General features: G+C 47.2%; 1 protein-coding gene and 1 long non-coding RNA gene across 3 annotated transcripts; one reads left to right on the top strand and one right to left on the bottom strand.

The window, feature by feature from the left end:
* Positions 1–2,645: 2,645 nt before the first annotated feature.
* LOC101787536 (piggyBac transposable element-derived protein 4-like) lies at positions 2,646–7,325 on the bottom strand. 2 transcript variants are annotated; one of them, XM_063243770.1, is made up of 2 exons: positions 7,203–7,325; positions 2,646–6,691 (listed from the first exon to the last, which is right to left on the bottom strand). In XM_063243770.1, exon 2 carries the CDS (start codon positions 6,669–6,671, stop codon positions 4,944–4,946), a length of 1,728 nt encoding a protein of 575 aa, XP_063099840.1. In that variant the 5' UTR covers positions 6,672–6,691; positions 7,203–7,325; the 3' UTR covers positions 2,646–4,943. The 2 variants fall into 2 exon arrangements, with proteins under 2 accessions (XP_063099840.1, XP_005003914.2); XM_005003857.4 differs by lacking the exon at positions 7,203–7,325 and adding an exon at positions 6,784–7,196.
* An 8,093-nt stretch (positions 7,326–15,418) lies between these two features.
* Positions 15,419–16,259, top strand: LOC134474880 (uncharacterized). The gene is made up of 2 exons (XR_010045790.1): positions 15,419–15,749; positions 15,919–16,259. It is a non-coding gene; the product is annotated as an uncharacterized LOC134474880 (long non-coding RNA).
* The last annotated feature ends 756 nt before the right edge of the window (positions 16,260–17,015 follow it).

Consider the following 17,015-nt stretch of genomic DNA (forward strand, 5'->3'; position numbering starts at 1 on the left):
GATGGGTCTGGGGCTGAGCTCTCGGCGTGGGGATCAGGGGGTCCCAGGGAATTGAGGAGAGGGTGGGCGTTCTCGACTTACCTCCCAGTAGCCCCGCCACCAGCTGCCAGTCTCCGGCGTGTCGGGACAGAACGTGGACCCTTGCCCTGTCTGCGAAGTCCTGTGGGCCCCGGGGAGAATTCTGGTACTGAGGGTTCCTCTCTAGACTCCCACAGCAACTCCCCTTGGCGTCCAGCAGGCTCCTCTGTCCCCGCCAAAAGTCCAGTTTACCCACCTTCTCCAACACACTAAAGTTCTTTCCTCCTTAGGCCCCACGAAATGTCTGTACCTCCATGTCTCTTAAATTCACCAACAGCAAAACCTATTTATTGGACCTGTAATATGTCAGGCGCTGTTCATTATCTGTTTTCTTCTCTTATCTCATTAGATTTGAGGATTGGAAGCCGGGCTTGGTGGCGCATTCCTATAATCCCAGCACTTGGGAGGCTGAAGCAGGCAGATCCTTCCAAATTTGAGACCAACCTGGGCTACACAGCGAGTCCAAGGCCAGCCTGAACCGCATAGGGAGACCCTGTCTCAAAAAGACACACACACACACACACACACACAAAAGTTGAGGATTGGGCAATGTCTCTGGAAAACCTGAAACACAATCTCACCCCACACTTAAGGGCTGGTCAAACCGACGTTGCTTGGGGTTTTGGAGTCTGGATAGCTACCCTGTTCCATGTTTCCTGACCTTTCCCAGCCCAGGCAGCTGTGAGGAGGAAATGGTCTCAGGCAGAAGGCAGGCAGGGTCACCCCGAACTTGTCCATCCATGCCTTCCGTCAGGGGCCAATGTTGGGCTTCTAAAATGCAAAGCACTGCTGTAGACACCAAAGGAAACTGACCAAGGGCTCAGCAGTCAGGAGGAATAAGGAGAGGTCAGAGAGCAAGGAGCTGGTAGTGATCTTTTGTGTGAATCTGCAGTGAAGTGTCTGGTAAGGGGACAGCTTTCCAGGGAAGAGCATTCTGGGTCCGGAGTAGGATGGAAGGCAAGTCAGGTCCTTATGAGGCAAGTTCTGGAGCCAAGGAGCAATGCTAAAAACTGAATAGTTGGGGCTGAAGATTTAGCTCAGCGGCATAAGCACCTGCCTTGCAAGTGTGCAGTTGTGTTCGATCCCTGGTACTGATAAAAACGAAAAAGACCAAAAAAAAAAAAAAAAAAAAAAAAGCAAGCTGAATAGTTGAAATGATCTTTAAAACTAAAGTTTATAGGGCTGGGGATTTTGCTCAATGCAAGGTCTTGAGTTTGATCTCTGGTACCAAATTTTAAAAAAAGCAGAAAAAATAAAGTATACACACACACACACATAATAATTAATATGGTATACTACTGATTTCTCTGAGTTCACTGAAGAGAAAGATTTGTGCTGGCACTGTTTGGACAATTGAAGGCAGATGTGCTGTGCTCTGGGTGAAAGATTTGGGGATGACAATGTGCAATGTATGTAGTATTGTGGCCCCAAATGACGTGTTTTGAAATTTTACTTTTTCTCTTTGAAATCAAGTGAATTAAAAAAATAGAAATAAATATTTTTTTGTCTTTTTCCTTTTTATCAGTACCAGGGATCGAATTCGTGACTGCCTGCTTGCAAGGCAGGCACTGATGCCGCTGAGCTAAAGTCCCAGCCCCTAAAATAGAAATAAATATTAAAGAGCTCTTTATATCACACTTATAATCCCAGCACTTGGGAGGCTGAAGCAGGAGGATCACTGCAAGTTCAAACCCGGCCTGGACTACATAGTTCAAGGACAGCCTGAACTACATACTGGGACCTTGTCTCAAAAAAAATTTTTTTTAATTTTTTAAAAATTTAAAAAACATTTAAAAAGGCTGGAGATGTAGCTCAGTGCAAAGGCCCTATGTTCAGTACTGGAAAAAATTTAAGATTTTTTTAAACACACCAATTTCTTCATGCTGAAATCATACCACCACCCTCCTCCCAGCCCTCCGGGCCAAGCTTGGTTAAGTTTCCACATTAAAATTTAATGTTTGTTTTACCTTGTCTACAGACTACAGCACTACTGTGCCCTCCAAGAGGACAAGTACAGACTAGCTGCCCTCCCGATTTGACCCAATTGTAAATTAACTCTGTCCATGTTTTATGGGATGTGTTTTTGGGGTTGTTGTTGCTGTTTGCTTGAAACAGGGTGTTGCTCTGTAGTGCAGCCTGGCCTTGAACTCCAGCATACTCCTCCTGCCTCAGTCCCCTAAGTGCTGGTACTGCAGGCAAGGGCCACCTCCCTGACTCTCAGGGTCTGCTAAGCAGGTGAACAAACCCAGTGAGCCGGGGGCCAGACCCAGGCCTTGGCCACCTATGACAGTGGCACCTGACTTTCTTAATAACAGGATCTGGCTAGCTGGAGTAACCATGGAAACCAGGGCATAAGCAGGGAGGCCAGGGGAGAGGCTGTGCCACATCTCGGGCTGAGGAGGATAAAGCTAAGACCAAGGAGGTGACAACGGAGAGGAAAAGATCATGGTGATCATTGTTGGATGAGGACAAAGGGTTTTCTCAAAGAAGAGATGAGGTCTTCGATGTGGCCCACCTAGCAGATTCTTGACTCTTGTCACAAAAAAAAGAATTTCAGGACACATTAATAATAGGCATAGACAGATTTTATTAGGTAGAGATAAAGAAGCACACACTTGCTGGGCATGGTGGCCCACTCCTGTAATCCCAGCACTCAGGAGGCTGACACAGGAAGATGGCCAAAGGCCATCCTGGACTACATGGTAAATTTAAGGCCAGGCTCCCAACTACATACAAAAACATAAACAAAACAAACAAAAAAGAAGCCCTAAGTGGCAAGACCAGGAGCTGAGCTATGGTCTAGAGCTGTGACCCATCCCTAGGGCAGATGAAGTCAGAACCAGGGCACATAAAGTAGATAAGGAATCGTCATCCTGGGGACACTAAAATCTCAGGCCAAAGAAGCAAAGGACACTGGGAAGGAGCGCTCAGAAGAGAGAGTGGGGGGTAAAGGATGGTCATTCAGAAGAGGGCAAGGTCACAGGGCGTTTGACCCTGTCCTTCTCATTTAGTAGCTGGTCAGTGGCTGGTTGCTTCAGTGAGGGGTGGAGGCAGAGCCCAGGAGCTGGCGAATGAGTGGGAAGTCGACAGTGGGGACAGTGATGGTAATTTCTCTCATTGCTGTGACAAATTAGTAGACACCCAAAGTTAAAAGAGGAAAGGTTTATTTAGCTCACAGTTTGTAGAGGTTTCAGTCCATCCTTAGGCCTCCAAGCCAGGGTGGCATGGCAGAGGAATAACAGTTCATGGTGGTAGAAGACAGCAAAAGCAACAAGAGCAAAAAAGGGGAAAACAAGCTTCCTTCTTTAATCTTTATCTTCATCCAGACTGCAGAGATTAAGGAGGTACCAATCTAATCAGTGGACTGATCCAGCACTCACTCACCCTTAATCCCAGCAAGGCACTACGAATCAATCACAAACTCTAGATTCTCAAACTCTACTCTAGAGGGGACTCCAAAAAAGCCCCATATACAAGGGTACAAAGCTTGGGGTGGGGGACATCCAGACAAAAATCATAACAGTGACTTGTTGGAAATTGAAAGAACAAGACACTAGGACAGTCAGGAGACAAAAGCCCACTGTGTGTGCTGCCTCTGCTTGGTTTGGTTTGGGGGTGGGGGTGGGGGGGACTTGTTCTGTCCTGCTGGAGGAGGAGGGAAAGGCAGGACCAGGAGGGAAGCTGAGCAGGCTGGTGGGTGGAAGCCTCAGCGGAGCCATGTCACAGAGACAGGAGAGGACAGCCCAGGCCCCTCATCAGACAGAGACCTGAGTCTCACCAGCCCCTTCCTCTTAGACCAGCTGGACCTTTGAAACCTGGAGGCCCTTGGAAAATGCTTCTTACTCAGAAGGGGAGGGCACTGCTAGTGGAGCACAGGGCAGAGCTCAGTCCAGCCTGCTGCCAGTGCTGCAGTCACGGGGGAGTTGGCTGTACCCAGAGCAGGGATGCGCTGGGATGAGAGCCAGGCACGCAGCAGCCGGAAATCACTGCCTCGTTCTTTATTTGTGCATAAGTTAAATTTCCTGAAAAGGAGTATAAGGATGCTAACATTCATATATATTTTTAAGAAGTATTTCTATTAAATTCATGAGTTTTGCATTATTCAATGTGTACTTCACAGGAAAATAAAATACCAATAAAGTACTGAATTTTTAATATTTATTGAGTTTATATTAAACTGACATTTTCAATATCAACTTTTTTGTTACAAAATCTGAAAAAAAATTCCTATATGAACTAAAATGAAAATAAAAACTGTACACCAAAAATCTTTACTTCAATTATGACACATAAGGCAGTCTTCACATCTGAAACCAGAATGTTCCATACACGAGTGTCACTTACAGTGATAATAAGCACATGTATTTTATCTTTTTTGTAGGACATACTTGACACCTCACTGGTATTGCTTTTTTTTAAAGGATATTTTTATTATATATGTGTACTTAACAGGAAAATAAAATATCAATTAAGTATTACATTTTTAATACTATTGAAAGTTTTAAAGTATTTAAGATTTATAATAGTTGAGAGGCTGAGGCAGGAGGATGGCTGAGTTTGAGGCCAGCCTGGGCTACAAAGTGAGTTCAAGGCCAGCCTGAACTGCATAGTGAGACCCTGTCTCAAAAAGATAAAAAAAAAAATTCATAATAAACATCAACATTTTGAACATCAACTGCTGTTTATAAAATCTAAAAAAGAACAGAAATAAATTCCTATATGAACAGATGAAAATAAAACTCTATGGGCTGAGGATTTAGCTCAGTGGCATAAGCACCTGCCTGGCAAATGTGAGGTCGTGAGTTCAGTCCCCCAGTACCACCAAAAAAAGAAAAGAAAACTCTACAATAAAAATTATCTTCCTGTCAGTGATGACACCTAAGGCAGTCTTCACACATGCGAACAGCATGTTCCATACACAAGTATCTCTTACAGAGACAGCACTTGTGCTTCGTTTTCCGGTCTTTTTTTGTAGGACACACTTGACATCTCGCTAGTCTTGCTGTTTGATGAGGTTCTCCTGAAGTTTCACCTGTCTGTTCGCTGGTCTGCTCCAGAATTCTTTTGCATTCTTTGGGCAGATACATACTGTTCTTCCTCTGTTCTAACTGATCTTTTATCAACTCCAGTCCCAGTTCTCTAAGAAAATCCCTCTGTGATATTTTGCGATTGTTGTTTTCTTTGTAAACTATGATACTGTTTATGCCTGACATGTTTAGGATGGAGTAAAACACAACCATCGGCCAACGCTTTGTGTTTCGAGAGACGTCATACTCACTACATAACTTGTCCACAATATCAACTCCACGTTTTGTCTTGTTGTAAAATGTGACAATTTCTGGCTTCATTCGGGTTGAAGACTCACTATCAATCTTATCGTCATGGTGTAAGGTTGACAGTATCAACACAACTTTGTTTTTCTTTGCCATATAGGAGGCCAATGTTATGTCTTTCTGAAATCCGAAGATTGTACTATACAATTCTCTATTGTGAACTTGCAACATTTTTTCAGGAATCTCTGCTTGGTTCTTGTGAACAGTTCCTGTGCTGGTCAACTGATGTTCTTTTAGCAAATGCAACATCAGTGAGTAACTAGTGAACCAGCTGTCGAATGTGACATTTCGGTTACTTTTTGAAATAGGTGCGATAAGTCTGTTCACAACATCACATGGTTTATTACTGCAGGAATAAATACCTGGTGGCTGAGTTCCAGGATAAATTTCTAAATTCAAGGTGTAAAATGTCTTCGCATCTACCAGGGCATACATTTTTATACCATATTTGGAAGGTTTATTTGGCATATATTGTCGAAAGCTGCAACGACCACGAAATGATACAAGTTGTTCGTCAACTGTCATGCATTCAGACGGTTTATAAACTGCTTGACAATTGGAAACAAAGGTTTCAAAAAACGAGCGAATAGCAGCCAGATTGTCAGAGATTTTTCTTGCTTGACGGGTCTCTCTGTCGTCAAAACGTAGGCAATTTCGAAGAAACCCAAATCTCTGGAGTGTCATTGTTGTTCTAAAAATCTTAACGCCGCACCCATCACTTCTCCACAAATCCTTTAGATTCTCATGGTTATAAAGTCCTGCTATATACAACAGACCTATGAAGGCTTTTAGTTCAGATAGCGAGGTGTCATGGTAGATACACATTTGGGTACTACTATTGGTGCATGTGGACCGTTTTAGCTGGATCTCATTATTAGTGTATTTCACAACATCCTGCAGCATATCATCTGTTACAAATAATTTCCAACATTCAATCACAGTGTTGGCATTCTGTCCAATGGGTTTCACCCCTGGCAAGAACCTAACATTTTCTGAGCTAGCTCTAACGAGGGGTGGTTCAGGTATACATGACCATTTTGTTCCATTTCGACTAGTCAAATAGTCATTTACACTACTGTTGTCCTCCTCCTCTGAACCAAGGTCTTCGTCCTCTACTTCTCTATCTGTCATTTCTTGCTCGGTCTCGCTATCGAAACTTCTTAGGCTTACGTGATCCAACTCATCATCCGTAGCCGAATCACCTGATGACTCGCTTTCCACCTCCCCCCAAAGTTGCAAAAGCGGATTTTTATGCGACATTGTACCAAACGGGGCTACTTCTACGAAAAAAAAATCGAAAGAAAACATTCAATAAAACAAATTATAAATGCACAAAAATATAACACGCAGCACAAGGTGGGTAAACACTCACCAATTGATAACCTGACGCATGCGCATAACGCTGGCAGGTCCTCTACCCGGAGGGCAAACGCCAGGAGCGCTTCCGGGAGCCCCCTGGGGCAGCCTCTGTGACGCACTTCCGGCTTCCGGTAGGCTAAATACTGCCAGCAGGGCGCTGTGGTGGCGCGTATTTCACCGAACCTCATGCACCCACGGTTTACCAGCCACGTAGAGGAGGGCGCTCCTCCAGCGGCCCCTGGCCCCCGCGCGCCTCCAGTGCCGCTACGGCCACAGTCGCGGGGCGACTGCCTGGACCCCCTCGGGTTTGGGGCGCGGGGAGCCTGGCTACGCCTGCACAGCCCAGCCCGCGAGCACCAGCCCTAGGGGACGCCCGCGCAGGGTCCCCGCGTCCCAGCCTCCAGCACAACCCTGTGAGGCGCGGATACTCACGCCTCGGCCTGAGCGCTGGGGTCGCCGCTGCGGAGCCCGAAGCACCCCGCCTCTGCAGCACCCGGGCGGCCGCTCCCGCTGTGCGAGGCGGGGACAGAGCTGCCACACGCGCGGGCGGAACGGAAGTGGCGGTGCAGCGCGGCCCGCCAGCCCTTGTAGACTCCTCCCCGGCACGCCGCAGCACCGGCTAGTTTGATGAGGTTTTCTCATATTCTCAGGGGCTGGTCAGCAAGCGAACAAATCTAGGTCTTGTTCTGGCCACCTACAACAGTGGCACCTGGCTTTGCTGGTAACGGGATCTGGCTGCCTGGAGTAACCATGGAAACCAGGCCTAAGCCCGGAGGCCAGGAGAGGCTGAGCCACACCTCCAGCACATTAGGCAGAGATAAAGAACAACACACCTGGGTGTGGTGGCACACGCTTATAACCTCAGTACTCTAAGGCTGATGCAGGAGGATCCATCAGTGCAAGTTACAGGCCAGCCTGGGTTACACAGTGAGTTCAAGGACCAGTCTGAATTACATAGCAAGACATTGTCTCATTGCTATAAAAAATAGCAAAAGATGAGTACAAACTGGGTATGACCAAGTCTATGGTCCCAGCACTCTGGGAGGCCAAGACTGGACAATCGCAGGTTCAAGGATCACTGCACGAACACCGTATAGGTTGGACCTGAAAAGGATGTAGTCTCCTATAGGCTGGAGATTATATTGCTTACTGGACAACCTGAACTCCTTGGTATACCCCCTTAGAAACCTCTAGACAAAGAGCCCTACTCAGAAAACCCCTCCCCGCCAGCAGCAGATTTACTTTCTTGCCTGTGTATCTTTTACATACCTGCCTTTATAGCCTTTAAATAAACTTACTAGCACCTGACCTCCATCCGCCGTTTCATTCTTCATGACTATGGCACTCCACTCTACACCTCACAGTGGGTCAGTACTTTACGAATGTAGTGAAACAGTTAAAACCATACAAATCTCATAAACCTTAGCCCATTTACTCATGGAGTTGAAGGATGAAATTGCAAGCCGGAAGTAGGGAGCTATGGGAGTGCTTATCAGAACTATCAGAAGAGAAATAGCTCCCGGTGAGAGGGGTCGTCTGGTGTCCCCTCAATCCAGAGCTTCTTTTGGATAAGTGGGGCACAGGGATTATTCAGTTGTTCAGTGGCCACCTATCCCGGGTGACTGTGGGTTTAAAATGACCAATTGGAGCTTGACTCTACACCAGTTACTGAGCACATAGGGTTTAAGTTCTTATCAGTGTGGCTGATCACCCAACTCTGTCAGGCCCTTTCTATAGACAGCTGCCTATTCAAAAGCTAAGTAAACGGTTGTTCACAGCAGAACCTCTAATGCAGCATACCTGAGTGGCCGGCATCATTAGTGTAGTGGTACAGGTGATAAATCCAATATCTGGAGAGGTTAGGTCATCTCTGAGATACTGAATTAGGCAGCAGCCAGCCTTGCAGTGGAAATCAAATCTGTCTTCCTCCAAACTCTTCTTTCCATTCCTCCAGACTGCCCTCATTTGCTCTTTAAAGAGATAATTTTGTGACCCAAATACATCTACTTGGTGACATTTCCAGCTGAAAAACCAGGTGACCACTCTTGTCCCTCCTGCCCTTTTAGATCCATAAAATGTTATTTTTAGGAAGGAGGAATGGAGGGAGATCCTTCGGGGATGGATCTGCCCTTAAACCCCACCACCACTAGGTCATCTTGACCTTCATAGTCCTCTTCCAGTCTCCAAGGCCACTCCCGGCCATCCACGCTCCCACGGCAATGCAGGCTGGGCAGTAAAGGGACATGTACCTGGCTGTGTCCATGGTGCCTGGTAGACCAGAGACCCCACCCCCACCCCATCTTAGAGATTCTACTGGCTTTCATGGGACAAGGGACATTTTGGTGTGTCTTGGATGGTAATGCAACAGGGACTAGACTGGCAGGCTGAGCCCCAATCTGTCGCTAGGTCACGGCAGCATTCACTTGCAGGACTCAGCCATTGACAGCAAGAGTTGGTCCTAATTGAGATCTTCCTGTGTGCCAGGGTGACATGCATCAATCCCTAATCCCTGCTACACATTTGAAGGGCTAAACACTGCCACTGTCTCATCATTTCCATAAAGGAGCTTTTTTTTTTTTTTTTTCCTATTCCTTCATGCTGGCCTTGAACTTACTAGGTGGCTCATTTTTTTTTTTTTTTCCTATTCCTTCATGCTGGCCTTGAACTTACTAGGTGGCTCAGTGGCTCAGGCTGGCCTCAAACTCACAGCAATCCTCCTCTTTCTGCCTCCTGAGTGCTGGGATTACAGGCGTGTGCCTCTACCCTTGGCTTGTAATGTCCTTCCTGCCTACCTTCCTTCCTTCCTTCCTTCCTTCCTTCCTTCCTTCCTTCCTTCTTTCCTTCTTTCCTTTCTTTCTTTCTTTTTCTTTTTTCTCAGGCATTACTGGGCATTAAACCCAGGGCCTCAAGCATGCTAGGCAAATGCTGTACTACTGATCTACAGCCCCAGGAAATGGAATTTTAAGAAGTCATAAATTAGAGGGTCCAGGGATATAGCTCAGTGGCACAAGCACCTGCCTGGTGAGCTCAAGGTCATGAGTTCAATCCCCGGTACCAAAAAAAAAAAAAAAAAAAAAAAAAAAAAAAAAGTCATAAAGCTAGACATAGTGTTGTATACCCATAATCCCAGCAACCAAGAGGCTGAGGCAGGAGGATTGCTGGGAATTTGAAGACAGTCTTGACTATATAATGAGAGTATGTCTACAAAAAAAAAAAAAAAAAAAAAAAAAAAAAAACATCAAAACAAAAAGAAGCCTTAAGGCCAGGAGCTGAGCTCATGTTTAGAGCTCTGAATCTTGTGCAGAACAAATGAAGTCAGAACGAGGGCACATAAAGTGGATAAGGAGTCATCGTCCTGAAATTTAAGGCTCAAGAAGCAAGGGACACTGGGACGGAGCACTCAGGAGAGAAGGAGGGGAAAGGGACGGTTATTAAAAGGAGAAGGGCAAGGTCACCTCCATTCCCATTTAGTAGCTGGTCAGTGGCGGGCTGCTCTGCTGAGGGGTGGAGGCCGAGCCCAGGGGCTGGAGAATTGAGTGGGAAGTTAAAGCGGGTGATCTTAAAGTGATCTTAAGAACAAGACACAAGGACAGTCAGAGGAGACAAAAGCCCACTGTGTGTGCTGCCTCTGCTTGGTTTGGTTTGGGGGTCCTGGGGACTTGTTCTGTCCTGCTGGAGGAGGAGGGGAAGGCAGGGCCAGGAGGGAAGCTGAGAAGCCAGTGGGTGGGAGCCTCAGCAGAGCCATGTCACAGAGACAGGAGAGGACAGCCCAAGCCCCTCATCAGACAGAGACCTGAGTCTCACCAGCCCCTTCCTCTTAGACCAGCTGGACCTTTGAAACCTGGAGGCCCTTGGAAAATGCTTCTTACTCAGAAGGGGAGGGGCACTGCTAGTGGAGCACAGGGCAGAGCTCAGTCCAGCCTGCTGCCAGTGCTGCAGTCACGGGGGAGTTAGCTGTACCCAGAGCAGGGATGCGCTGGGATGAGAGCCAGGCAGGCAGCAGCCGGAAATCACTGCCCCGAGTGAGCTGCCTCTTTCTTAATGGGCTTTGCTATCATTAGATGTCATCAATCCTGCATTTGCCAGACTGAAACCTGATACGCTGGGCAGAAGAGAGGGTCCCCCATCTGCCGTGAGATCTCTGCTGCCCGTGCTGTCTGTGCCAGGTGGTGTGAAAGGTGCAAACAGGACGTTAGCCTGTTCTGCCACCGCTCACCTTGGTCAGGCAGCCAGGACTGGGCGCAGACCCGGTGAAGGCTCCGACTCTGAACCCAGAGCATGCCTGGGTGAATTGCACTTCAAAAATTTGTATTTTGGGGGCTGGGGATTTAGCTCAGCGGCATAAGCACCTGCCTTGCAAGCAGGCAGTCGTGAGTTCGATCCCTCGTACCGAAAAAGACAAAGACAAAAAAAAATTTTTTGTATTTTTGGTGCATTTGCCTGAAATTCACTCTGGGGTAAGAAGTGAGGTAGGGATTGGAAATGGTCTTTTTTTTTTTTTTTAACATAGCTGTCAGGTATTCATGCAACAGTCATTCCCCCAGTGCCATGAAGTCCTGCCCTGATCGTATGCTAATTTCCTGTGTTTTCAGGATGTGGTAACATTTTCTACTTTACTGCTTCCTGGATCAGAGTGGCCTCTCCCATATCACAGCTCTGCGGAGGCCACTTGGAGTTCATGGGTCGCAGTTCTCTGCAGTCTGCTCAGGTCAGGTTGTCCCAGGGATCCCCAGTACTGGACACTGGAGGCAGGTGTCTCTCACAGCTGCTCCTCCTCTTACCCCCTCACTGCTGCCCAACCTGCAGGCCGATGGGCTGCCGTTAAATCAGCCCCTACTGCTCCCCAGGGAATGGGATGAGCTGCTGATAAGGTGGCCGGAACTCCCTGAAGCTGTAGCAGGACTCCCTTGACGCTATGGTGATGCGGAATCGTAGACTGAGGTTGAGCGCGTGTACCATAGGAGCAGGTGGAGAATGTAGAGGCTGAGTAACCTTGTGGAGCTGTATGTTTCTAGAAAAATCAGTACCTCATGACAACTTTCCAAATTGATGGAAGTAAAATTATTTGAGGAAAGGAGCCCTTTCCCAGTTTATTTACACAAAGGCCTACATGGGCTGGTGGCAGCCCCACGGCAAGAAAAGACTGGCCAGGAAAGAAGTGAAGGGAAATCAGGGGATGATTTCTGCATTTTCAGGTCAGGATCTGGGCAGTTTTAATACCAGGGATTCAGGGAGAGACACGCAGGGGGCAGAAGGCCCTGCAATTCAGCGGTGATGGATTGTGATATTGTCACACAGTCTGGGTCCTTTCTTGATTCTTGTTTTAAAAATTTTATTTTGAAAAGAACAAAACCAAATGAGAAAGGACACAAAACAGAGTCGCTCAAAACAAAAGGATGAACATAGTACATTATTAAAACCACAATACAAGGTGATCTACAATGGTTACTATGATGTCTCATGTTATCTTCAATAGAATTGTCTGTATCATCAGGCATAGTAAAATTGAATATAGCAGTACAGAATAATATCAATAAAAACAAAGCAGGTAACAGTCTAACCAGAATGGGTATTCTAGTGAGTCTTGTCATCTTCACAGTAGTTGCCTATACTCTCAGACTTGATACTGTCAAACATAACAGATTCAGATAAAATCAGTCAAGACAAGACAGCGATCTAACAAACCAGATTCAAATAAGATCAGTCATAATAAGACAGTGTAAGTCATACAAGGCTTCAGGTTAAGTTAATAGGAAATTAAGGATGATTACCATAATATATCCTGCTATTTTTAGAAAAGCTGTCTGTGCCCTCAAGTCTAGTACAAGTAGACAGACTGGAACATAATATAACCAAACTAAACAAAATGATGAAAAAAATGTGGATTTTAAATCATGATACACTGTTAACAATGTCCTCTGCCTTCCTTTTTTAGACAATTCCTCCCTTTTCACTTTCACAGGGTGCTTTGTACATTTTGGATCCCACTAACTCCTTTAGTTTTTAGATTAGGGGGGAAACCTGCTATTTACCTAAGTGATTCTGAACCTTTTTACCCATGAGCTTGATCTTAAGTTGTTTTCCTTTACTTACAAAAGCCTCCAGGTTTTCCTTCGTTATAGCTGAGTAGTTCTCCACAAAAGTGTAGTGTCATGCCTTTCCAACCTATCTGCAGCTGCTTGACGAGCTGCCCCTATTTCTCTCTGGTTCCCTGTCACACAGAGCATCATTTTCTCATCTTTGGTTTTCGGTCCATGAACCCTGTTTCAGGTTGATTATATTTCCTATACAGAGCATCTCGATGGACCCTATCTCCTGGTCTAGTCTGCCTGTTTTCTTTTGTTAGTGTATCAAGGCCATCTATATTAGTGATTTTGGCCCATCTCTGTCATCTCTGTCATGCTATTTTTCTGCTATTTTTTGTCTACTTTTCCCCTTCATTCCACTATCTGCTCCGTTCAGCAGGCCCCCTCTACCGCTGCTCCTGAAACCATGGTCTTTTTTCTTTCTCTGTAGAAACCAATCAGAAGCTTCCATGAGCCAGGCCCTTCTTATCAGAGGAGGGAGGGCAGAGCCAGTGTTATCCCCAAGGATGTGGATGACAAGACCCTGCAGAGTCTCCCACTGCACAAGTGGCTGGGCCTCCTCAGTGGGTCAGAGGGCACAGGAGAACCCCAACTAACGAAGTGGCTGCCCTGGGGTCCTTAGGGCCTGACTGTTTAGGGACAAACCAGGGGAGCAGATGTCAGTAACTGCGGTCACCACGGATGTGGGTTCGAGGCCCGGGACATGGGCATCTGAGGGGCACAGCCCATGTGCACAAGTCAGAGTGGATTTGACCCTGGCAGAGTGCGGGGGCACCAGGGTGAGGAAGGCAGAGGCCTTCAGGTGTGCTGTCCATTAGCGTCTCCTCCAAGTGTGGCCAGCTCCTGAGCAAGTTCTGGAAGCTTCTTTTTCTCATCTGTAAAAAGGGAGAAGCGGGCGGGCGCCTTGTCCTCCTCGTGCTGCATTATTTCTTAGGCTTGATTATTTTTGCAGAGTCCTGTGATTGTGACGCTTCTGTACTTGCATCTCCACTTTTCTGTGTGTCTGTGCAAGCTGCCTCGGACCCTGGATGCATCAGATGAGAAGGAAGGGGAAGCCGAGGACACGGGCGAGCTCGCCACCAGGAGGCAGCACGGCACCGAGAGAGGGGCTGGACCAGGAAGAGGCAGAGACTTTGGGGGAAAAACCCACTCTTCATTTCCTTAAATTCAGGGTTTCCGCCTCCTGTGTCACAGGCTGGAAAAAGGAAGGGACTCTTCCAAGTGCCACTCAGCTCCACGACAAGACAGGTGACACTGCAGTGACCACTCCCGACAATCTCAGAGAAATAAGTGAAGTAATCTAGGCAATATGCAATCAAAAACACAATGAATTTAAAATGCTTTACTACAGTGAGTGATACATTGGCCTTTACCCCCTCCGAATATTATCCTGCGCTTCCAGCACACTTAGCTCATCATTTTTGCCACTTTCCGAAGCGGTTCTGGACCCCGCTTTCATGACAGTCTTTTTAGTTGTGCTGTTGTGGTTGCCTGAATGTCCCAAATCTAACTCAAAGTGTTTGCCTCCCGTGGTCATTTTGACTTTGGGAGAGCCAGAAGTTGCAAGATCCAGTGAACAAAGTAGATGAGGGCACACCCATGCTTTTAGGAGCCTGTGTTTCCACTGGATAAAACTTAGCGCTCACATTCACCGTATTTTTTTATCACAGCTCATAAACACACTGTGGAAAGAGGACTTCCAGGGGCTGGGGATTTAGCTCAGCGTCATGAGCGCCTGCCTTGCAAGCAGGCAGTCGTGAGTTCGATCGCCGGTACCGATAAAAACGAAAAAGACAAAAAAAAAAAAAAAAGAAAGAGGACTTCCAGATCCATGTCAGGGAGCGGCAAGAACAATGCGGGAAGTGTGTTCCAAGTGAAGCGGAGTATTTTGAGAGGCATAAAAGGCAATGTGTCATGTATTTTATTGTTTTATTTTGTTTTGACTGGGACTCAATACATATAGTCCAGGCTTACTTTGAACTAGTTGCAGTCCTCCTGCCTCAGCCTCCCTAGTGCCTGGATTACAGGCATGGTCCTCCATGCTTTTAGTGTGAATTTGTTTTCAAGACAGGTTTTCCCTATGTAATCCAGACCAGCCTTGAACTCATTGTGTAACCCCGGCTGGCCTGGAACTCACAGCAGCCCTCCAGCCTCACCCTCTTGGCTGCTGGGATTACAGGCCTGTATGATCACCTCCAGTTTGACGTGCATCCTTTAACATCCACAGCAGCCAGCACTTAGAGGCAGGAATCGTTATTCCCACTTACCCAGTGCTGTCTCAGGAGCCTGTCCAGGTCAGGTGACCAAAAGCTGGGGCTCTGGAACTCTGGCTCTGGGTGGGTCATCATAATCATCCCTGACACACAGAAGGCATCTAACAGGGGTGGCTGTCACTAGCACCCAAGGGTCCTTCCAGATTTCCAGCTGAGCCTTAAAAGAGGAGAGCCTTAAACCAGACCATGAGTTCTATTTTGGCTCTGCGGTGTTTGAGGTGACATTGGTCTCTGGGGGGCCAGCTCAGAAGGCTGCCGGGTACTCTGGAGAGAGGACTCCCTGGGGAGATGAAGGCAGCCCCACCTTGCTGAGCACTGAGAGATGTGGAGTAAGAAATAGCCTGGGACCATGTCCAGGGGAGCCCCCTTTTTGATGGAGTGCAGGAGAGAAAATGAGCCTAAGAAGGCAACCAGGAAGGAGTTCCAGGAGCACAAACACCACGGGACAGGTGAGTCACGGGTCTAAAGGAAGAAGACTGGAGGAGGGACCCACGACGTGAGTCACATATAGCACATCAAAGGAGACAGAGGGTGAGGAGACGCCATCAGGCTTGTGCCAGCCCTCAGCAGCCTCACAAGCACCCCTGAGGATCTGTGCCATGAAGATCTCCATCTTCCAGGTAAGGACCCAGGAGACAAAGCTGGCCGTGGGCCAGGGCCTGCTGAAAGGCCTGATGGGAACAGCTGAGGTACTGGTTTCACAGATCTCTTTAGGGATGTTTACATAGCTTCATCAAAGTCAGTGAGATCCAGACCCAGGCTTTTTATAAACAGATCTATTTCTTCCAGGCTGTGTATGAAGCGGAGATGATGTGGAACCTGGAGCTGCTGCAGCCATCTTGTAGGCATGAGGGGTTCTACAGGTTGGATAAGTGTCCCAAAGGCCCGTGTGTGAAAGGTTTGTGACTCTATTGGGAGGTGGCAGAACTTTGAGGGGGTGGGGCCTATAGGAAGGAAGTTTGGTCAGTGAGGACTGGCCCTGGAAGGGGTGTGAGGACGCTGGCCCCTCCTCTCTCTTTCTTCCTTTGCTTTCTGGTCACCATTTTATGGCAAGCCCAAAAGCAATGGGACCAAAAATCATGGACTGAAATCTCTGCGACCCTGAACCAAAATAAACCTTTCTTCCCTAACAGTGACTGTCTAGGTGTTTTGTTGCAGCAATGGAAAGCTGCATAATGCAAAGGGTAAACCTTTATGAGGATAGGGACACACAAGTCGGGAAGCGGAGCTGGCCTGAGTCACAGAAAGGCAGACAACAATGTGACAATAAGCCCGTCCTCAAGCTGCACCAGAAGCCACCATTAGCCTTGAACTTTACTGACAGCAAGACATTCCTTCTCTGCCTTACTAGTTTGGGTTGGCTCTTCTGTCACTTACTAAAAGCAGTGGGTATCAGTTATCTATGGCCACAATTCAGCTGTGTAACAAACAGCCTCATAGCTCAAGGTCTTCAATTAACTGAGTTCATGAGCCTAGATCAAAGTGCAGGCCAGACTAGACCTGGCAGTTCTGGTCTCAGATGGGCTACAGCACACACTGGTCACCTGGATGGGGCAAGCTGGCCGTACCTTAAAGTTACAAAGGTTTGGGTCACTGCTGGCATTTTGCCTCTAGAGTCTTTTTGCAGTTTAGAACCGGTGTTTGAAAAGTGGCTCATAATACTGCAACAGGGTTAGGCTTCCAGTGCTATGGAAGGACAGCTTTGCAAGAATTAGGGGTGCAGGAGACAAGCCAGTTTTGTGCAGGTCATCACTTGTTGGGTTTGTGTTTTTTGTGGGATTAGACACAGGCAATGCATTTTGGCAGCTGGTCTCAAATATGATGGGGAACCCTTCTCAAGCCTCACCTCAGGACTAGGTGAAGTTGGGGTTCCTGTCTGTAGTGGT

The sequence above is a fragment of the Cavia porcellus genome, unplaced genomic scaffold (assembly GCF_034190915.1).
Source record: "Cavia porcellus strain 051 isolate PalLab524CR breed Dunkin Hartley unplaced genomic scaffold, mCavPor4.1 scaffold_40, whole genome shotgun sequence".
In the NCBI taxonomy this organism is placed as follows: Eukaryota; Metazoa; Chordata; class Mammalia; order Rodentia; family Caviidae; genus Cavia; species Cavia porcellus.